Source organism: Callorhinus ursinus, unplaced genomic scaffold, assembly GCF_003265705.2.
Source record: "Callorhinus ursinus isolate GAN/ISIS: 27379988/994484 unplaced genomic scaffold, GSC_fseal_2.0 scaffold34, whole genome shotgun sequence".
In the NCBI taxonomy this organism is placed as follows: domain Eukaryota; kingdom Metazoa; phylum Chordata; class Mammalia; order Carnivora; family Otariidae; genus Callorhinus; species Callorhinus ursinus.
The window spans coordinates 6,610,348-6,628,990 of record NW_027397096.1 but is presented as its reverse complement, the minus strand read 5'-3'; the positions used below and the strand labels follow the sequence as shown (position 1 = coordinate 6,628,990).

Genomic DNA, 18,643 nt, shown 5'->3' with positions numbered 1-18,643 from the left:
TAAGATCGCATACATACCTATATGGTTGTGTGTGTGTGTGTGTTTATTTCTACTCAGAAATGTGCATGCACATAATATACACACATTTACATGCATACATCAGTACATTTAAAAGATGGTCTAAAATAATCGCCATACAACTAATAACAGTATTGTCAGAATTTAGAATAATTACATGATGTAATACTTGTGTGAGAGGCCCAGGAAGGCTGATGCTAGTCCTTAGATGCTAGGAATTATTTTTAAAGGGAGAAGTGGGAAGGGTGCTAGAAATATTCAGGAAACAGTAACTAGGTCCATTTAAGTGGAGTGTGTCCTTTTTGTAGCATTAGAGAAGTGGAAATGCCTGGAAAAGTAGATTGAGATCAAATCATAATGAGTCTGAGAGGCCAAAATAAGGACTTTGCAGTTTGAATGTTCTAGGTTAGACAAAAGATTAAGAGTCAAGGGGCTTCAGGGTTTCAGTCAGAAGTGACCTGAAGGTCTTAGGAAGCGGATCTAGGATGCGGGAGGCAAGGAAGGAACTTGAGACCTGGTGACCTCAGAGCTCCTCTTGGCACTACAGCCTGAAGGAACCTTCTCAGAGAATTAAATACATGAGGCTGGCACATCAGTGAGGGGTCAGGGTAAGACATCTGAGAATTATCTACATCGATGTGATGACTGTCAAGGAAGAAAATACAGTCAGGCAAGAAAGTCGAGCTGTCGGGAGCAGGGACGTCTAGAGTTCTGTTTGCACGGCCTCTGAGCCTCTGTCCTAGTCACCCTGACGCTCCATCACTTGTGCGCCCCCCAGCAGTGCACTTGCTCCTGCCGGAGTCCATGGCCATCGCTGCAACAGAGCAGCTCCCATCCCTCCTTCATCCCAACTGCCAATGTAGCTGGCCTCCTGACCTCATTTCTCTCCCTCCTCCAGACCATGAAGGCTGGCCTCCTTGTTTTCTCTCACGTACTCCATGCATGTGCCTGCTCCTCTCCCTTCATTTGATCTGTTTCCCTGTGTGATCTCTCTTCCTCTTTCTCCTCTGCTTATCCAAATCTTACCACCCTTTGCAGTTCTTGGATTCTTTTATCCCACCCTGAACACGCTGAGAGAACTTTAGGCAAGTCACTTGACCTCCTTACGGAAGACACTGTTAGCTCCTGTATGTTGCAGTTTTGCTTTTATCTTAGGAGTGCTGGATGACAAACACAGCCATCTTTTTAAGAGTCATCTTCTCGAGGTAAGCAGTAAAAAGGTAGAAAATGACAGTCTTAATCATAGTGACGGTACTGATGTTTGTTCTCCTTTTGAGGAATAGAAACAACATCCCCTCTATTTAGTAGGTAAATTGATATTATTTAACCAGAACAAAGTGGACAATATTAGCTCTACAGATGATTGATGGCATAATTACCAGTGGAAAGGCTTGTAGACTTGTCGAAAAACTTAAATGTGGCTCTTGCTTGGTGAATAATGCATGTTTTCTGTGGGTCTTTTTTTCTCTACTAGCTATTCGGTCATTGGATTTATTGACAAAAATAAAGACACTTTATTTCAAGATTTCAAGCGCCTCCTGTATAACAGGTAGGATGGAAATTTCATTAATTATCTTTCCATTAAACTCTTATTGTGTAATACGCATGCACATGATTACTTTTATGTGGCAATTTTAAGAACTTCTGGCAAATTTTCTAGTTCTGTGCTGTCATAATGAATGAATGAAATAATATATTTATGATTATACAGTCTATAAATTTAGGACGGGGACTTGCTACTAATAGGACTTTCCTTGATTTCCCTTGGGTTGCCGCGGTTTCTCTGTTCACTACTGCCATCCTTCTGGCACCCCTCCCAGTGTCCCCAGGGGAGGCCAGGGGCAGTGGGGATGGGGTATTGGATAACCTCTGGCCCAGATAAACATTTTATACATGCAGATTCCCACTGTAGAGTCTTTGCCTCCAACTAAGAGACCACTCTTAATATCAGAGCGTCATCTAGTGTTGACAGATCCTCAGTGGACAGAACCTTTCCACAGTCCAAGAAAATGTGGAAAAGATGTGGCGAAATAACTCTAGGCAAAGGATAGCAAGTTCAAACCCAGTACAGATGCTTTGGAGAGAGGCCCGTAAAGAAGAGCTTCTCAGCCAGTTTCTTCTTTTGGGTGAGAGGAATGTAATCACACACTTACCACGTCTACTCAGTTGGCCAAGAGATCATCAGAAATGTGTTCAACACCTGGGAACCATACATTCTTCTGTGCCCTAAAATGCAGCTGTGAAAACTATTTAGGCTAAGTCCCTGCCTTCATGGATCTGCTCTTCCAGTGGAGATGGCAGTTAATAAGAAAACAAGTCACTTTCCGGTAGTGACAGATGCTGTGAAGAAAAATAAAGTAGGTAGGAGATTGAAGAGTACAGACAAGGAGGCATTATAGAGAAGGGTGGTCAGGAAAGTCTTCTTAAAAGAGGGGACTTTTGAGCAGAGGCCTGAATGAAGTGAGGGAGTGAGCCATGAACACATTGCGGGGAGAGCGTTCCAGGCAGAGAGAAGACCAGTGCCAAGGCGCCAGGGTGGAGGGTGTCTTGAGAACAGCAAGAAGGCTAGTGTGGCTAAAAGCAGGGTGAGGGGTGGGAAGAGTCATAGGGAATGAATTTAGGGAGGTCAGCAGGGTGTGGATCCTGAAGAGTCCGTGAGCCAAAGTAAGGATGAAGTATGAAGAGAAGCCATTGGAATTTATGATACGATGTGATTTATGTTTTAAAGAACTCACTAGGGCTGCTGTGTAAAACACACACTGTTTTGTGTTTTACAAGGGCAAGAGTAGAAGTGAGGAGACCAAACAAGAGACTAGTAATCCAGATGGTAGTAACAGAGGTAATGAAATGTGGTCAGAGTGAGTGGTATTTTGAAAGTGGAGCCAACAAGATTTGCTGATGGGTAGGATGTACGGCATGAGAGAAAAATGGAAATCTAAGATGAAGTCTGAGCAGTGGGGAAGGGATGCTTGAAGTGGGGAAGACAACGGGAGGGGCTAATTGGGTGTAGGGGAGATGGGGCATTTTGTTTTGGATATGTTATGTTATATTGGACACGCCACTGAAAATGCCAAGTAGACGATTGTGCGTATGCACCTGGAACTCTGGGTAAAGGAGGGACTAGAGATACAAATTCATGGTCATCAGTCTGTTGACAGTATTTAAAGCCATAAGACTAGATGAGATGAACAAGGGTGATCTTAGCACAAATAGAAGAGAAGAGGTAAAAAAGACTCATTCCTGAGATCTCCAGCATTCGGATTCAAGCAAGAAAGAAGCAACTAGCAAAGGAGACAGGGCTGCCAGTGAAGTAGGAAGAAAGCCAGAAATCTGGTGTCACAGAGGCCAAGCCAAGAAAAAAGTGCTTTAAGAAGAAAACAATTATAGGGGTGCCTGGGTGGCTCAGTCGTTAAGCATCTGCCTTCGGCTCAGGTCATGATCCCAGGGTCCTGGGATCGAGCCCCGCATTGGGCTCCCTGCTCAGCGGGAAGCCTGCTTCTCCCTCTCCCACTCCCCCTGCTTGTGTTCCCTCTCTCGTTGTGTCTCTCTCTCTCTCTCTCTCTCTGTCAAATGAATAAACAAAAGCTTTTAAAAAAATAAAAAGTAAAATAAAAATTTTTTTAAAAGAAGAAAACAATTATAAACTGTCAAATACTGTCAAAAGCAAAGTAAGGTGAGAACCAAGATTAACCATGGGATTTGCTGACATGCCAGTGGGACTCTTGAGAACGCTGATCTCAGTAGAGTCGTGAAGACGAATGTCTGATTGAAGTGGGCTCCAGAGAATATGGGTAATGAGAATGTGGAGATACGGTGTTAAAACAGTTCTTTTGAGAAAGTTTACTACTCAGTGGTTCATCTGTGTGGATGCTGAGGGCGCCAAGGACAGTGACGGAGCTCTCAGCACCAGAAGGTTACATGGGAACAAGAGGGGCTCCGAGTAAGGATTGGTCATGGGGAAAAGGACTTTCAGAAAGGAGTTGCAATGCTTGAACTTTCAGGTAAGATGCACCCACTTTGAGGAACAAATGACAGAGTCTGGCATTGCTCTGTGTAGGGTAATGTCAAAAATTCAAATTGGAAAAACAGCTTCATTTGGCCAGTGGCAATGTCAGCATGTGTTGCCAGGGGAAGGCAGCCAGGCTATGTACCAGGAGGCTACAGAAGATGGCATTCATTACCTTCGTGAATGTATTACGGTCCATAGGTCCAGCTCCGTGAGAGTAGCTCCTCTTAGCGGTGGACTCACGTAATTCCCAAGCTCACAGGACCAGTGTAGAAACAAAGCCACGTGGGGATTATTTCCAGGGGGAAATCTGACCATCACATGGAATGGAATATTTGCACTGCTATGACAGGCTGTTCTCCCCTCTTGGAAAACCTGCTTGGGAAGTCACGTAGCAGCGAGAATTCTAGTTTATTAATTGACAGTGAAAAATACTGCCCATAGAATCCAGAGTGCTTAGTTGCTTGGTAAGCATGGAAGTAGAACAAAGGGACTTGGGTAAATCCAACAATTAAAGGTATCGGGGCTCAGATGAATCTGTTTCACAGCAGGGATGGTCTTGCAAAGGTCTGTTGACTGCAACTTTTTGTATATATCTGCATAATAAGAAAGGTCTTGCCAGTGGAACGGGGAAGTCTTGGATTTATTTTGGCTAAACCATCCTCCTAGATGTGTTGGGATGTGCTTCCTTTGCCTCTGGACACTTCTCGGTGTTTCCGTGGCTAAACAACCTCCCCAAGTTCCCATCCTTTCTCTGTATATATTTAAAGAGTAATCCTTGCATTTCTAGTTCTGTAGACCTTGAGAGTATACTTGCAGATATGCGTGCATGTGCATATGTATGTGCTTGCGTGTGTGTAATGGAAAGAGGAAGGGAGAGAGCATGTGGCATGCCAGATACACAGACTTTACTCTTTACTACCTCACTACTAAGATAAATTGTCTTATCTATTAAACCTACTGGGTTTCTGGATAAATACGCTTCCCTTTTAAGAAAAGGGCTCTTTTAAATGTTTGCAAACTATTTTGTTAATATTGCATGCATGACATACTGGCCCCAAAGTTCATTCTTTTTAGAATGATCGTGTGTGTCTGTTTTGATTCATTGTGTATCAGTTCTACTATTTTTGATAATAAATATCTTCTTTCCTTCATTGCCAACCTTCCCCTCTCCCTCCATTTATAATGCAAAATATGGAAAGAATCTAAATATGGCCAACAGTGAGTAAGGTGGAATTTGGGGTAGAAACTGCATAGATCCAAAGTCTGCAATCTTCAGTCTTTGGTCTGCACCAGAATATTCAAAAGTACACACGTTCTACTTTCTGGAAATTCCATTCCAGACAGTGTTAGGAAGACATCCAGCCTTCCTCCACACTAAGGGTTGAGAACCATTGCCTTAAATTCTCTCTTGGCTATAGACTAGAATGGAAAATTTAAGGAGAAGCAATAGACCTTTATGTGGTCATTTTTACTGATAGGTGCCTCATTGGAAAATCAGGGACTAGGACCAGAAAGGAGTAAAACGGGGTCCCTGAGCCACACACAGATCACACAGTTTACAGCCTCTTTCTTTCTTTCTTTCTCTCTCTCTCTCTCTCTCTCTCTCTCTCTCTCTTTCTCTCTTTCTTTCTTTCCTTTCTTTCTTTCTTTCAAGATTTTATTTACTTATTTGACAGAGACACAGCGAGAGTGGGAACACGAGCAGGGGGAGTGGGAGAGGGAGAAGCAGGCTCCCCGCGGAGCAGGGAGCCCGATGCGGGGCTCGATCCCAGGACCCTGGGATCATGACCTGAGCCGAAGGCAGACGCTTAACGACTGAGCCACCCACGCGCCCCAGTTTACCGCCACTTTTGATGGTAGTCGGCACAGCTCACTCGCAGTGGTGGGGGCTGGGAGCACTGCTCTGTTTTCATTCACAGACCCAGTCACTCTTCAGCCCACCATTTATCCTTTTTGCACTCTTGTCACTTATTCCAGCATTTCACAGCTATTATTTTGAGCCTCTGTGTGCAGAAGTTTACTAGGTATTTGGGGAACCACTTGGCAGTTTCCTCAATTTTACACCAGGGAAAGAAAAGTGGGCAAAATGATGGCAGTAGTAAACACAGCAGAGAATGTCCTTGCTGAGTCCTTTCTCTCTCTTCTCTGCCCCTAATTAAAAAAAAAAAAAAAAGATATCTGACAAATAGCATTGTAGGGTGACAGATGACAGCCACACCTGTGGTGAGCACTGCCTGACATCCAACGATGTGGACTCCCTGTGTTGTACACCTGAAACTAGTGTAACATCGGGTGTCAGCTGTACGCAAATACCAAGCGAGAAAGAACTTTCCAGGACACAAGCAGCATTTTGAGTTCCAATTACTTTAAAATCAAAGGCACCTGGAATGAAACAGGAAGAAAACCAGAGTTGAGACCACCACACGTTGTCTTTGAAGGTGTCTCCACAGAGCCAGATAATGAATTTTATAGAATACTTAGCATCGACCCTGGCCTGAAGTACACTGTGGGAATCGGATGGCAACATGTCACAGCAATAAAATATCGTAACCGCCCATAACGGAGTGCAGAAATTCAGCTGCAGGACGGGGTTTACTAGAAGGCGATGTAGAAACGGTTCTGTATTATTCCTACCTGTCTTGTTCGGAAGAACTGGATTTTTGTCGAGTTACCTGTTCGGTGGGAATCTTTCTCCCGATGAGAAGATGCTTTCACGTCCATGTTTTCTGCCGCACCATTGAGCATTGTTTTTTCACTGGTGGCTTGTCCTCCTTCTAAGTACCACCAAACCTTTTGACTTTACGTGTGTATTGTAAGAGCCGTGTTAACCATTTGAGGACCCTAGATGTCACTTTAAAGAAGTTTAAAGCATTTCCTTTCCGTTTATTTATTTAAGTCATCTCTACACCCAGCCTAGGGCTCAAACTCACGACCCCAACACCAGGAGTCGCACACTCTACTGACTGAGCCAGCCCCGAGAATTTTTTACACGTTGGGTAGTTTGGGCGCTTCTCCGTCTGTGATATGCTCTCTGCTGCTGCACTTTCTCAGCATAGTTTTCTGGACGGAGTCTTTTTTCCAGTTAGGCCTTGTGAGTTCAGGCCGCCGTCCCTATGGGACTCCCAGAGCACAGTCCAACGGAACAGTTTCCCATCACCGTATTTGAATGTAATGCTCACATTGCTCTTCCTGTGCCTCTCAGTTCCAATCCTGTGCTGAAGAATATGTGGCCCGAAGGCAAACTGAGTATTTCGGAGGTGACCAAGCGACCTCTGACCGCTGCCACCTTGTTTAAGAATTCGATGATCGCTTTAGTGGACAACCTTGCATCAAAGGTAACTTTTCTTCTCCGCATATCCATTTTATGGCCACTTTCGATGGTCGTTGGCTCTGCTTGCTGCCGTAGGTTCCTTCTTGATATATGTTGTAGAGAATGTATGTGTGATTTGCCTTCTAGGTAATTGTAATAAGTCAAACTGAAACATCTATTTAAAGTGAATGTTATACTAGAATTTTTATTCCTGTTTTGTTTTTTTTTTTACATGGCTGGATGAAACAATTGTTTGTCCAGGATGAAATGCTTTTTGTTAAGGTTGAGCTTTTTATGGTTGTCGACAAGGGGAAAGTCTTAGAACTTTAAAAAAAAATACACACACACACACACACACACACACACACTCACACACTCTATAAAGAAGAGCACGTGCCTGACAAAAACGAGCTTCAGCCCTGTACCAAAGAAAGGGCGTGGCTTTAAAAAATCCTGAATTAAATAGTAATATGCCATCCATATATCATGTCTAGGTACAAAATGACCAGATAGAGTATCAAAAGGAAGTTTAGTATTTAAGTATTGTCCTTAGGCTGTTGTAAACAGCTGAAATAAAATGTTATATTATTGACAGTTGTTTCTGCTGTTGATTGCTCCTTTCAGGTGTAATACTGTTTGGTGACTTTTCTGTTTCTTCTCCTCCCCCCATCCCCCACCAAAGAACAGATTTCTACTCTTAACTGCTGCTGTTGACAAGTTGGATAAATTAGGCGGCATTCCGGGACTCATTATTTTTAGTTCCTTCATTTTTCTCTCTCTCTTCTGGTGCTTTTCCTCTGTATTTTATTCTCTGTTGTTATCTTCTTTTTTTTTTTTACACCAACTTCCTCTCTAAGAATTTAAATCTATACTGTTTCTGGTTACTTCACTATGGATAAATTAAGCAAAGGCACAAGAACACATCTGTTCAGTAGCTTTCTATATCTTTTTGTCACGATTCTTTGGCCTCACATGACAACTAATAAGCAGTTTGTTGGCTTGTAGAATCAAACTTCCAGAAAGGCAGGGGTGAGAACACCAGAACCGAAGACCAGAACACCATTAGAAGGCTTCCTTTTGTCTCTTAGCTTCTCTCTACGTGTCAGCTCCAACCTGCCTCATCCCATAAGAGGGAAGGTGAACCTAGAAGGAGGGCATGTGACACAAGAAACAGAATTGAACACAGAATTTTATAAAACATGTTCATAGAATATATTATAAATAGTTTACAAAATATATTAGATTTATTTCATTAACTAGAAAAGAGCCACCTTTATTTTCTATAATTGGTAGTTAAATGTGCATTTTTAGAAAATAAAAATTCTAGAGCCGTCTATAATTTCTGTATCAGGAATTGTATTCAGCTGCTAGTAAAAGAGAGACCCCCACATGAATGGCTTAAACAAGAGACATTTATTTCTCTCTCCTGCAGATAAGGTCCAGAAGCAGGCATCCCAGGACTGGTATGGCAGCCCTAAGGTTGTTAGGGACCCAGGTTCCTTCTGTCTTGCTCTTCTACCATGTGTGTGCTTGGCGTCCATTCTCCTGGTCCAAGATGGCAGCAGGGGCTTCTTCCCTTTCCAAGGGACTTCCTGGGAGTCTCATGCAGCATGTCCGCTACATCTCATTTGCTGTCCCTAGTTGCCAGGGAACTGGGAAGTGCATTTTTATTCTGGTCAGCAGCGTACCTAGCTAGAAATAAGTATTCCATTTCAAAAAAAGGTGCTGGATATAAGGTAGGCAACTAGCCCGGCAGCTTCTGCTGTGGCTTCCCAATCTATGGAGGAGGGAGAGTGAGGGAGAGAACAACCTCTCAGCCCCAGAAAAGGCAGGAAGGTGGGTGGGGAAGCAACAAAGGAGAATGTTACTTTTAGAAAATACAAAATAATATGATAGAAATAAACCTAAATAATTGGTACTCACCATAAATATAAATAGACTAAGAAGACTAGATAGAAAGTCTAGCTCTATGCTTCGTCCAGGAGATACCTAAATACCACTGTGCAGAAAGACGAAAAACAAAGAGGTGCACAAAAATATTTCAAGCCTTTCCCCCCAAAAATGATTAAAAGCAATATTAATGTGAGAGAACATAGAATTTAAGGGAAAAAGTATTAATACAGATAGACTCCTAACAATCGAATGAAAATACCCAAGACAATAAAGTCACTTTGAGCTGGGTACCTAACAACATAGCTGTTATTATCCACGAACTCCATAAAGCAAAAAAAAAAAAAGTGAAAAAAATTTTAAAGGGAATATTGACAAATAATCCTTGTGGGAGATTTTAAACCAACTGTACCAGAAACTGATATTTCAAGCAGACAAAATCCTTAGTAAGAATGCAGATGCATTGAAAACCAAATTTAAACTTGAATAAATCAAAAGAACTTTAATAAATCAAAATATCCCTTTCAAGTATGTATAGTACATTTCCAAGAATTGACCACATGCTAGGTCACAAAGGAAGTCCTAACCATTTTAACAAATGTATATACAGATACAGTCTCCATCCTCACAACAAGTAAAATAAAAAGCGGCATTAAATTTTTTTTTTAATGTGCTTGGGAACTTGGGAAAGAAATGCTCTCCTAGATAACTCACGGTTGAAGAGGAAATCACAATGGAAATTATAAAATATCTGGGCCTACATGACAAAAAATTTATTAAAATCTGTAGAATACTGCTAAAGTGGTCTACTTGTTATACCTTTATTTAAAAAAAAAATTGAAAGTAAATGAGTTAGGGATTTCTGGATAGCTCAGTTGGTTAAGCATCTGCCTTCTGCTCAGGTCATGATCTCGGGGTCCTGGGATTGAGCCCCGCATCAGGCTCCCTGCTCAGTGGGGAGCCTGCCTCTCCCTCTCCCTCTGGCTGCACTCTCTCTCTCTCACTCTCTCAAATAAATAAAATCTTAAAAAAAAAAAAAAAAAGTAAATGAGTTAAGGTCACGTCTTCATTCAAGAAGCCAGAAAAAGAATTGCAAAGAAGAAAATCTAAAGAAAGAAGAAAATAACATTTAGATAGCAAAAAATAAAAGGAATAGGTCAAAAAAATAGTCAAATAGACAAACCTTTAATGAAACGGATAAGAAAAAGCAATATTATGAATGAAAAAGGGAAATGACTTCATATATTACAGAGATTTTAAAAGGCACAGAATATTGTGAACAACACTATGCCAATGAATTTGAAAAATTAGTTTTCTAGAAAAATATGTTATCAGAATTAACTCAAAAAGACATAGAACATCTGAATAAATTAGTAATCTTAAAGACTAAATCACTAATCAGGAGTCTGCCTTCTCTCAGCCCTGCCAAAAACCCAAGGCCTGGATGGTTTTTTACAGATACATTTTATAAATCCTTCAAGAAGTCAATAATCCCTATTACATACAAACTGTTTTGGAGGATAGGAAAAAGAGAGGCCTCTACCCAACTCATTTTGAGATTAATGTTACCTTCATAGTAGATTAATATAAGAAAATAAAATTAGATCAGTTTCACCTAGGAAAATGGGAAGATCTTAAAAATATATCTGAGTAATGCATTTGCTAGGAACATGGTGAAGAAAGTGCCTACTAAAACCAGCTGAAAACAACTAAATATTAGGTAAAACATAAAAATCTATTTTTTGAATGCAGCCATGAACTAACAAGAAAGTAAGGAATGTGCAAGCCAGGGAATGAGTGAGGGCAGAAGTTAGGGGAAAAATAATATGCTGTCTCTATGAGGATTTATTGAAGTAGGTAACTGTGAGTGTAGGTATTCAAGGCTGGGTCCTCCAAGTGAAGCCCAGGGCCTGCCCAAACTAGTGTGTCTAATAGATTCCACACTCGCACGTGTGTGTGCATGCACACACAGGTCTCCAAAGGGCCACATTCTCAGAGGGATGCATCTAGAATGAACTAGAAATAATCCCTCATTATCTGAAAGAAAAACTGCCTATACTGGTCCTTGGCAGTGAGCCAAAGTGGGGGGTAAACATTCCTTGAGCATTTATAATCATAAGCCAGTTTTTATGAAGTTTTCAGTCTAAATTCATACCACCTGGGTGAATTAAACCAACAGTTTAGTTTAAAGTGGACCGGGCCTGGTATTATCCCCAGGTATCTGATAGAAGCACACAGTTTTTTTTTTTTTCCATGAAGAAACCACCTTCATACCAGACCTTAAAGAATTTCCACAGATAACGTTTTCAGGAAAATAAGGGGTTCCCATTAAGAATTCCTACACACATAAAGTACCATGTGCAAGAGTCAGACTAAACAAGATTCAGAGTCATGAAAACTTCTTAGAGTGGAATTATTAGAAACAGAATATAAGAATGTGTAATATGTTTTAAGAAATCAAAGGCCTAAAAATATGAGAAAGAGCAAGTAACTACGCAATTGATAGAAATAAAAACTAAAATTAAGAAACAGTTTTAGCATCAGTTTAGACAAAGCTGAAGAGAGAATAGAGAAATGAAAGAAAGAATAAAGGAAATTATCCAGGACTCTACTTAGACCAAGAAATTAAAAAGAAAGAGACACTATTAAGAGACATGGAAGATAAAATGAAAAGGTCTAATGTGCATCTAATCAGAGTTACCCAAGGAAAGGAGAGGATGGGCAGAGCAATATTGGAAAATATATTGCTGAGAATTTCAACAGTGATGAAAGATAACACTCTGGGGAGTCAAGAAGTCTGCTATATCCCAAGCTGGAAAAATTACAAGAAATCTGCATTAAGCACATTGTGAAATCTCAGAACATCAAAGACTTAAGAAAATGCATTAAAAGCAGATTTGCTTAAAAGAATAAGAGTCTGAGAGAAAAGAACTGTAAACCAAAATTCTGCGCCAAGAATATGTATGTTTCAAGAACAAAGACACAGTAGGGGCACCTGAGTGGCTCAGTCGGTTAAGCATCTGACTCTTAATCTCAGCTCAGGTCTTGGTCTCAGGGTCGTGAGTTCAAGCCCTGCATTGGGCTCTGCGCTGGGCGTGGAGCCTACTTAAGGAAAAAAAAAAAAAAAGAACAAAGACACAATAAAGAATCTTTCTGAAAAAGAAAAAAGTTAAAAGCACCCTAGCGGGAATTCTAAAGGATATATACATCAGGCCAGAGGAAGAGTATTTAAAATGAAAGCCTGAAATGCAAAAAGAAGGGCAAAGAAATTGGTCAAGGTGGCTGTGTATAAATAAACTGTAAAATAATATTTTATTGGATTAAAAATACAGATTAGGATTAGCAAAACAATAGGATATAAACTGAAATGGTAGGTGATTATAATTCAGGTGTTTAAGATCCTTGGTCATTCAGGAAAATAATAAAAATATTGCTTAGCTTATAACCCTGATGACACACAAATGCAGGTTAAATGTCCTCATGGAGTCATGAAAAGAATAGAAATGAAGTTATAACTTCTAAACTAGCTGTGGGGTGGGGGGAGGCAGAGCCAGAATGAGAAGCAAATAATCTGTTCTAAAAAACACAGGGAAGAGGAGACAAAAGAACGTAGGAAAGCCAGGACAAATTAAGATGGTAGAAAGAAACCCAAGCATGCTAGTGATTACATTGAACGTAAAAATGGATAAAAATTGTCAAATCAAATCAAAGACAAAGAATCCAGAAGAGCTGAAAGTTTAAAAAGATTTATCAGACAAATTCTGACAATCTGGGATCACTTCAATCCAAGTTCAGGGCCTGGAGTGGCTTAGCGATGGGCCAAATTGTTTTCCATTCCCCTTGGACTCCCAGGGTTAGCTCCTCAGGATTGCAGACCACTGTCCCTTCATGGCCTTGGGTTCCAGCCTGCAGTCCCCTGGCCCCACAAGGCTGTCCACAAGATGAAAGCAGCCCTGAAGGCTGGCCTCACCCCTCTGGATTTTAGTCTTATTCTTATCTCGGTTATCTTATTAGCTCTTTGATGCATTTAAGATTCTCCCGCACCCCATATCTGTCTAGTGCTTTCTCTCGTGAAGTTATCAGGAAGGTTGATGGTCTTGCTTAGTCCTGCACCACCAGAAGTGGAAGTCCTGACTTCCTCACCTGGTTTCAGAATCTACAGTGTGTTAATGCATGCCTTGTCTCTCCACCTAGATTCTCGGTCTTTTAAATACAGGGAGTGAGTTCTACTAATTTGATATACCCTTGATACCTAATAAAGCACGCCCTAAGCAGATGGTCAGTTAATTATTAAATGAGCTTGAATCTGCCCTGTGACTCTATTTGGCAGTGTTCAAAGCAAGTTAAATGGGTGAATGTCTAAATACAGTTTTTTCTGGCTACTGCATATACCAACTGGTGTACTTTCACAAATAATGTTTTCCATAAAATATAGGGAGAAACCGGTTAAGATGTGCAAGAGAACAAGATCAGTATTAACTTTTGCAGTTTAACCTTTATAATAGACACTGGAATTTGTCAAATTTAGGATTTCTTAGGCTGACTCAGTCTGGATATTTATAAATGAGAGAGGAGGCAGCATTTATAAATTGAGGCAGAATGCTGATTAAATATAGAGAAAGTATTTCCACTGGATTCTTTGAAGATTTTTATATTACTAAACAGGATGGAAGGGCATCCCCCCAGTCCTTAGTCGGTCATTAGCATCTAATCCAGTGTTCACACTTCCTGTGCAAATCAGTTAATATTGGTAAAATTCCATTTAACTGGTTTCTGTTGAGTAAAGTTACTTTTACTAGTCAAATGATACATTATACAAAGATTGCTTTGCCCACATAATTGTATGGACTATTGAGTTACAAGTATTTCTAAATTTACGCTGTAATTTTCTTTTTGACCCAAAGGTCTTACAGAATTTTTTTTTTAATCTCCAAACCTATAAGATTTTCTAATTATTTTTTGCCCTTGATTTCTAGCTTAATCTCATTTGTTCAGGGGTTATAATATACTCTGTGTGATTTCAGTCCTTAGAAATTTCTTAAATTTTCTTTTTGTATATGTTTTGTTTATATATATAAAAATAGTTTGCATTGTACTCTATAGACACCTATCAGATCAAGTCTGCTACTCATACTGTTGTCCGATTTTTCTGCATTCTTACTAATGTTTTTGTTTTGTCAATGCCAAAATGTGACAAAATCTGTGATTCTGAATTTGTCTGCTTTTCCTTGTTGCACTTTCTGTTTTGGCTTTAGATATTTTAAGAATTTATTTAGGCTTATTCAAGTTAGAACTATTATTTCTTCTAGTGTTTGAGTTATTTATCATTATGAAATGCCTCTGTATTTCTGTACTGCTTTTTGCCTTAAAGTCAGCTTTGCATGAATAAATAGTTAACACCACCTTCTTTTGTGGCCAGGGTTTGCATGGTATAAATTTTTCCACCCTTTTACTTTTAACCTTTCTGTATCCTTATGTTTCAAGTATGTGCCTGTAAGTAGTGTATAGTAAATAAGATTTGGTTTTTTATGCAAGCTGACGATCTTTGTCTTTTGAATACATCACTTAGTCCATTACATTACTTTTAGTTTTCTATAATGTAGTTTCTATGCTTTTAATGTAGTTGCATTTAAATTGACTGTGCCATTAGTGTTTCCTATTTGATGCTTCTGTATTTCTGTTTCTTTCCTTTGTAACTTTCTTTTCAACTGGTCATTGTGGGCAAAAGGTTAACAAAATTCTGTTCCTTCTGCTTGACAATTAACCCTCCATTAAATTTCTCACTCTGTTCCCATTGATGCAGTAAGATGTATATTGACAGTATTACTACACAGCATTGCTTATGATAAAAATTATCCCTGTTTGTAAATCGCATCTCTGCTGGGAGAATAAGAAATGTCTGATGGGGATGACATATTTGGGCTTCCCTGAATATGGGGACTCATGTATTAAGCATGTCCCTTTTGAGGACCCTGGATGCTATGTCTTCAGATCTAGTTGAAAGGGATATTAGATACTGTGGGGCATGAGGCTTTTACACCAAGGGCACTTTCCATACCCTCCCAATGTGGATCATACCTCTTTGCCCCTAAGCTGTCACCTAGCTGCTGTTTGGACAGCTGCAGGGGGCTGTGACACTTCTCTTGGCAAGCCATGTTTTTGTCCTGAGTAAACACATGCCAGGTGTGGCCTGTGAGTCTTTTGAGTCAGAACGTGACCCTCTGACCCCTGCCACTCAGTGTTGCAATTATTTTTTATTATTCCCTTTGTTATTTTGGAAGATTTATATCAAAATATTGTTTTGGTGGTTATTTGATTGATTATAATTCCATTCTTCAATATAAAAATCTAATATAATTTGGTACTTTTACCTCCTTCCTAGAAGATGGAAGGTCCACAAAACATTTTTTGGGGGTGGGGGGGTCCATAAAATGTTATAATTCCATCTGCCTTCCTCTCAACTTCTGTGCTATTTTGGTCATGTATTTTAATTGTGTGTGTAGCCAGCAAAATGATGACATCATATCATTGCTGTTACTACTACATATAGTCAGTATCTGTTTAGATTTACTCATTTGTTACTTTTTTCCTCTTTCTGTATCGCTGACCTTCATCTGGGGTCATTTTTCTTATCCCTGAATTTCATCCTGTTATATTTGAGATCTGTTGTTGACAGAGTCTCTGGTTTTGTTTACCTGAAAATATTATGTACTGTTTTCATTTGTGAAGAATATTTTTTTATTTTTTATTGTTATGTTAATCACCATACATTACATCATTGGTTTTTGATGTAGTGTTCCATGATTCATTGTTGGTGCATAACACCCAGTGCTCCACGCAGAACGTGCCCTCTTTAATACCCATCACCAGGCTAACCCATCCCCCCACCCTCCTCCCCTCTAGAACCCTCAGTTTGTTTTCAGAGTCCATTGTCTCTCATGGTTCGTCTCCCCCTCCGACTTATTCCCCTTCATTCTTCCCCTCCTGCTATCTTCTTCTTTTTCTTTTTTCTTAACATATGTTGCATTATTTGTTTCAGAAGTACAGATCTGTGATTCAACAGTCTTGCACAATTCACAGTGCTCACCATAGCACATACCCTCCCCAGTGTCTATCACCCAGCCACCCCATCCCTCCCACCCCCACCACTCCAGCAACCCTCAGTTTGTTTCCTGAGATTAAGAATTCCTCCTATCAGTGAGGTCCTATGATACATGTCTTTCTCTGATTGACTTATTTCACTCAACATGACACCCTCCAGTTCCATCCACGTCGTTGCAAATGGCAAGATCTCATTCCTTTTGATGGCTGCATAATATTCCATTGTGTATATATACCACATTCATTTGTGAAGAATATTCTTGCTGGGTGCAGAATTCTGCCTTGGCAGTTCTTTCCATACTTCAAAGATAATACTCCTTTATCTTCTGGATTCCATTGTTTCTTGTGAGAAGTCAACTGTCAGTCTGTTGCTCCTGAGGTAATGGATCTTTTCTCCTCTGGCTGCTTTGCTTCGGTATTCCATAGTTTTACTACGGTGTTCCTAGGTGTCAGTTTTTGTTTTTTTTTTTTTAATCCTCAAAATTTGTAGGACTTCTTCAGTTTGTCACTGTTTGATTGTTTTTCATCAGTTTTGCAAAGTTCTTGGCTGTTAGCTCTTCAAATACTGCTTCTGCCCCTTCTGTCTCCTCTCCAGGCCATCCCGCTCTATCTGTTGTGCCTCCTAACCTCTCTGTCATTTCATCTTTTCATCTCTCCCTGCTTCATTCTGGGAAATTTCTTCCCAGAAATACAAAGACTGATCCACTGGCTTCTCAATTCCCATCATTGTATTTTTCAGTCCTAGGTTATGCATTTGATTCGGTTCTTTTTTATAGTTTCTGGTTCTCTAAAAAGTTCTTAATATTGTCTTCTGTCATCTTGAGCACGGTAAGCATAGTTATTTTATTATCTCATGGTTATTTTGTTATCAATATCTGGATTTCTGCAGGTCTGTTTATTTTATGTTTTGCTGTTTCTAATTCTTGTTATCTTGGTTCCTTATGTGGTTAGTTTTTATTTTGCTCCCAACATTATATTGGCAAAATTGTTTATAGAAATAACTGGAGACCCAAGTTTATGTAATCTTTCTCCAGTAAAGATTGACTTTTGCTCCTTTTAAGCAGCTAAGAGCTCTAGTATTTCAGATCAGCTGCTCCAATTTCAAGTCCCTGTGAGAGACTGCCTACTTCTGACTCACCCTCATTGCTAGTGGCTGCCTTTTTGGATCCCAGCCCAAAGTGCAAGGGGTTTACCCATGACCTCCTTTTCAGGCCCTACTCTCTGATCTCTTTCCCACTAGCCCTATGAGGCTATCACAGCCTCTACTTAGATCCCATCCACTTCCTCTGGAGTTGGTAAATTAGGCCTCAAACCTGGCAACTTGCATGGCATCCTCCACCTCCTAGATTCTGGTCCCATAATTTAATTCTCCGCTGTCTTTAAGCAGGTGCTTTTTGTATATTTTAATTGCCTATCTCACATGTCCCCAGCATGGGTGTTGGTTTAAATTACCTAATTTGTCATTACTAACATGGAAGCCCTAATATCCTGTTTTCATAAATTAGGTTATTAGGTCCAGAGAGACTTTATCATAGCTAGTTAAGATCAGAAATGACGAATACCCGAGTATCCTGATTCTGTGTGATTTTTATTCTGTTACACCGCTGCCAAAGTATACAGATAGATCTAGCAGCATTTTGATATTTGCTGTGCTCAATGACACTTCTTTCAGTTTATTTGTCAAGCAGTAAAGGTCCCGTATCCCAGGAAACTTGCAGAAAATCCTCAAGTAAATAATACCCCCTCCCTGCCTTCCCCATCCCATTAAGTTTGTTTTAAATTTATTTAAACTTTTAAAAAGTGAGCCACAATCTCCCCATATAAATCTCCACTTTGAAAACCATTAGAGATTCATGAACATGTGGTCACCTATCACTGTTTTCTAAAGTAAGATTCTGCTTGTACTTTGTAATAATATCAAATCTCTGCTTAATACCTAAGCCAGGGATTGGTGTTCCAGAATAGGGAAGAAGTATCAGTTGTCTTAATTCATAACAAATCACCCTAAAATGTAGTGCCTAGAACAACAGCAATTTATTGTGTCTCATGATTTGGCGGGTTGACTAGCCAGTTTGTCTGGTCTCACTGGGGCTCACCAAGTCTAAATGGTCTAAAATGGCTCCCCAAATGCCATGGCTGAATGACTGGATAACTTGTCCTCTTTCTTCATACAGTTTTTAGTCCTGGGTTTCTTCACATGATGGAAGAAGTATTCCAAAAGTTCAAAGCGCCTCAAGGCTGAGTGTCCACGAGTAACCCAGTATCACTTCTGCCACATTCTTTTGGTTAAGACAAGTCATAGGGCCAGCCCAGAT

At 40.1% G+C, this 18,643-nt stretch overlaps 1 protein-coding gene across 3 annotated transcripts in view; it reads left to right on the top strand.

The window, feature by feature from the left end:
• Positions 1–18,643, top strand: part of MYO1D (myosin ID) — a 349,377-nt gene that overhangs the window by 123,935 nt on the left and 206,799 nt on the right. For all 3 annotated transcript variants that reach the window (XM_025851229.2, XM_073879410.1, XM_073879409.1), the window contains 2 exons: positions 1,493–1,567; positions 7,230–7,362. In XM_025851229.2, the coding sequence (XP_025707014.1) occupies positions 1,493–1,567; positions 7,230–7,362 (208 nt within the window). The remainder of the gene's footprint in view (positions 1–1,492; positions 1,568–7,229; positions 7,363–18,643) is intronic.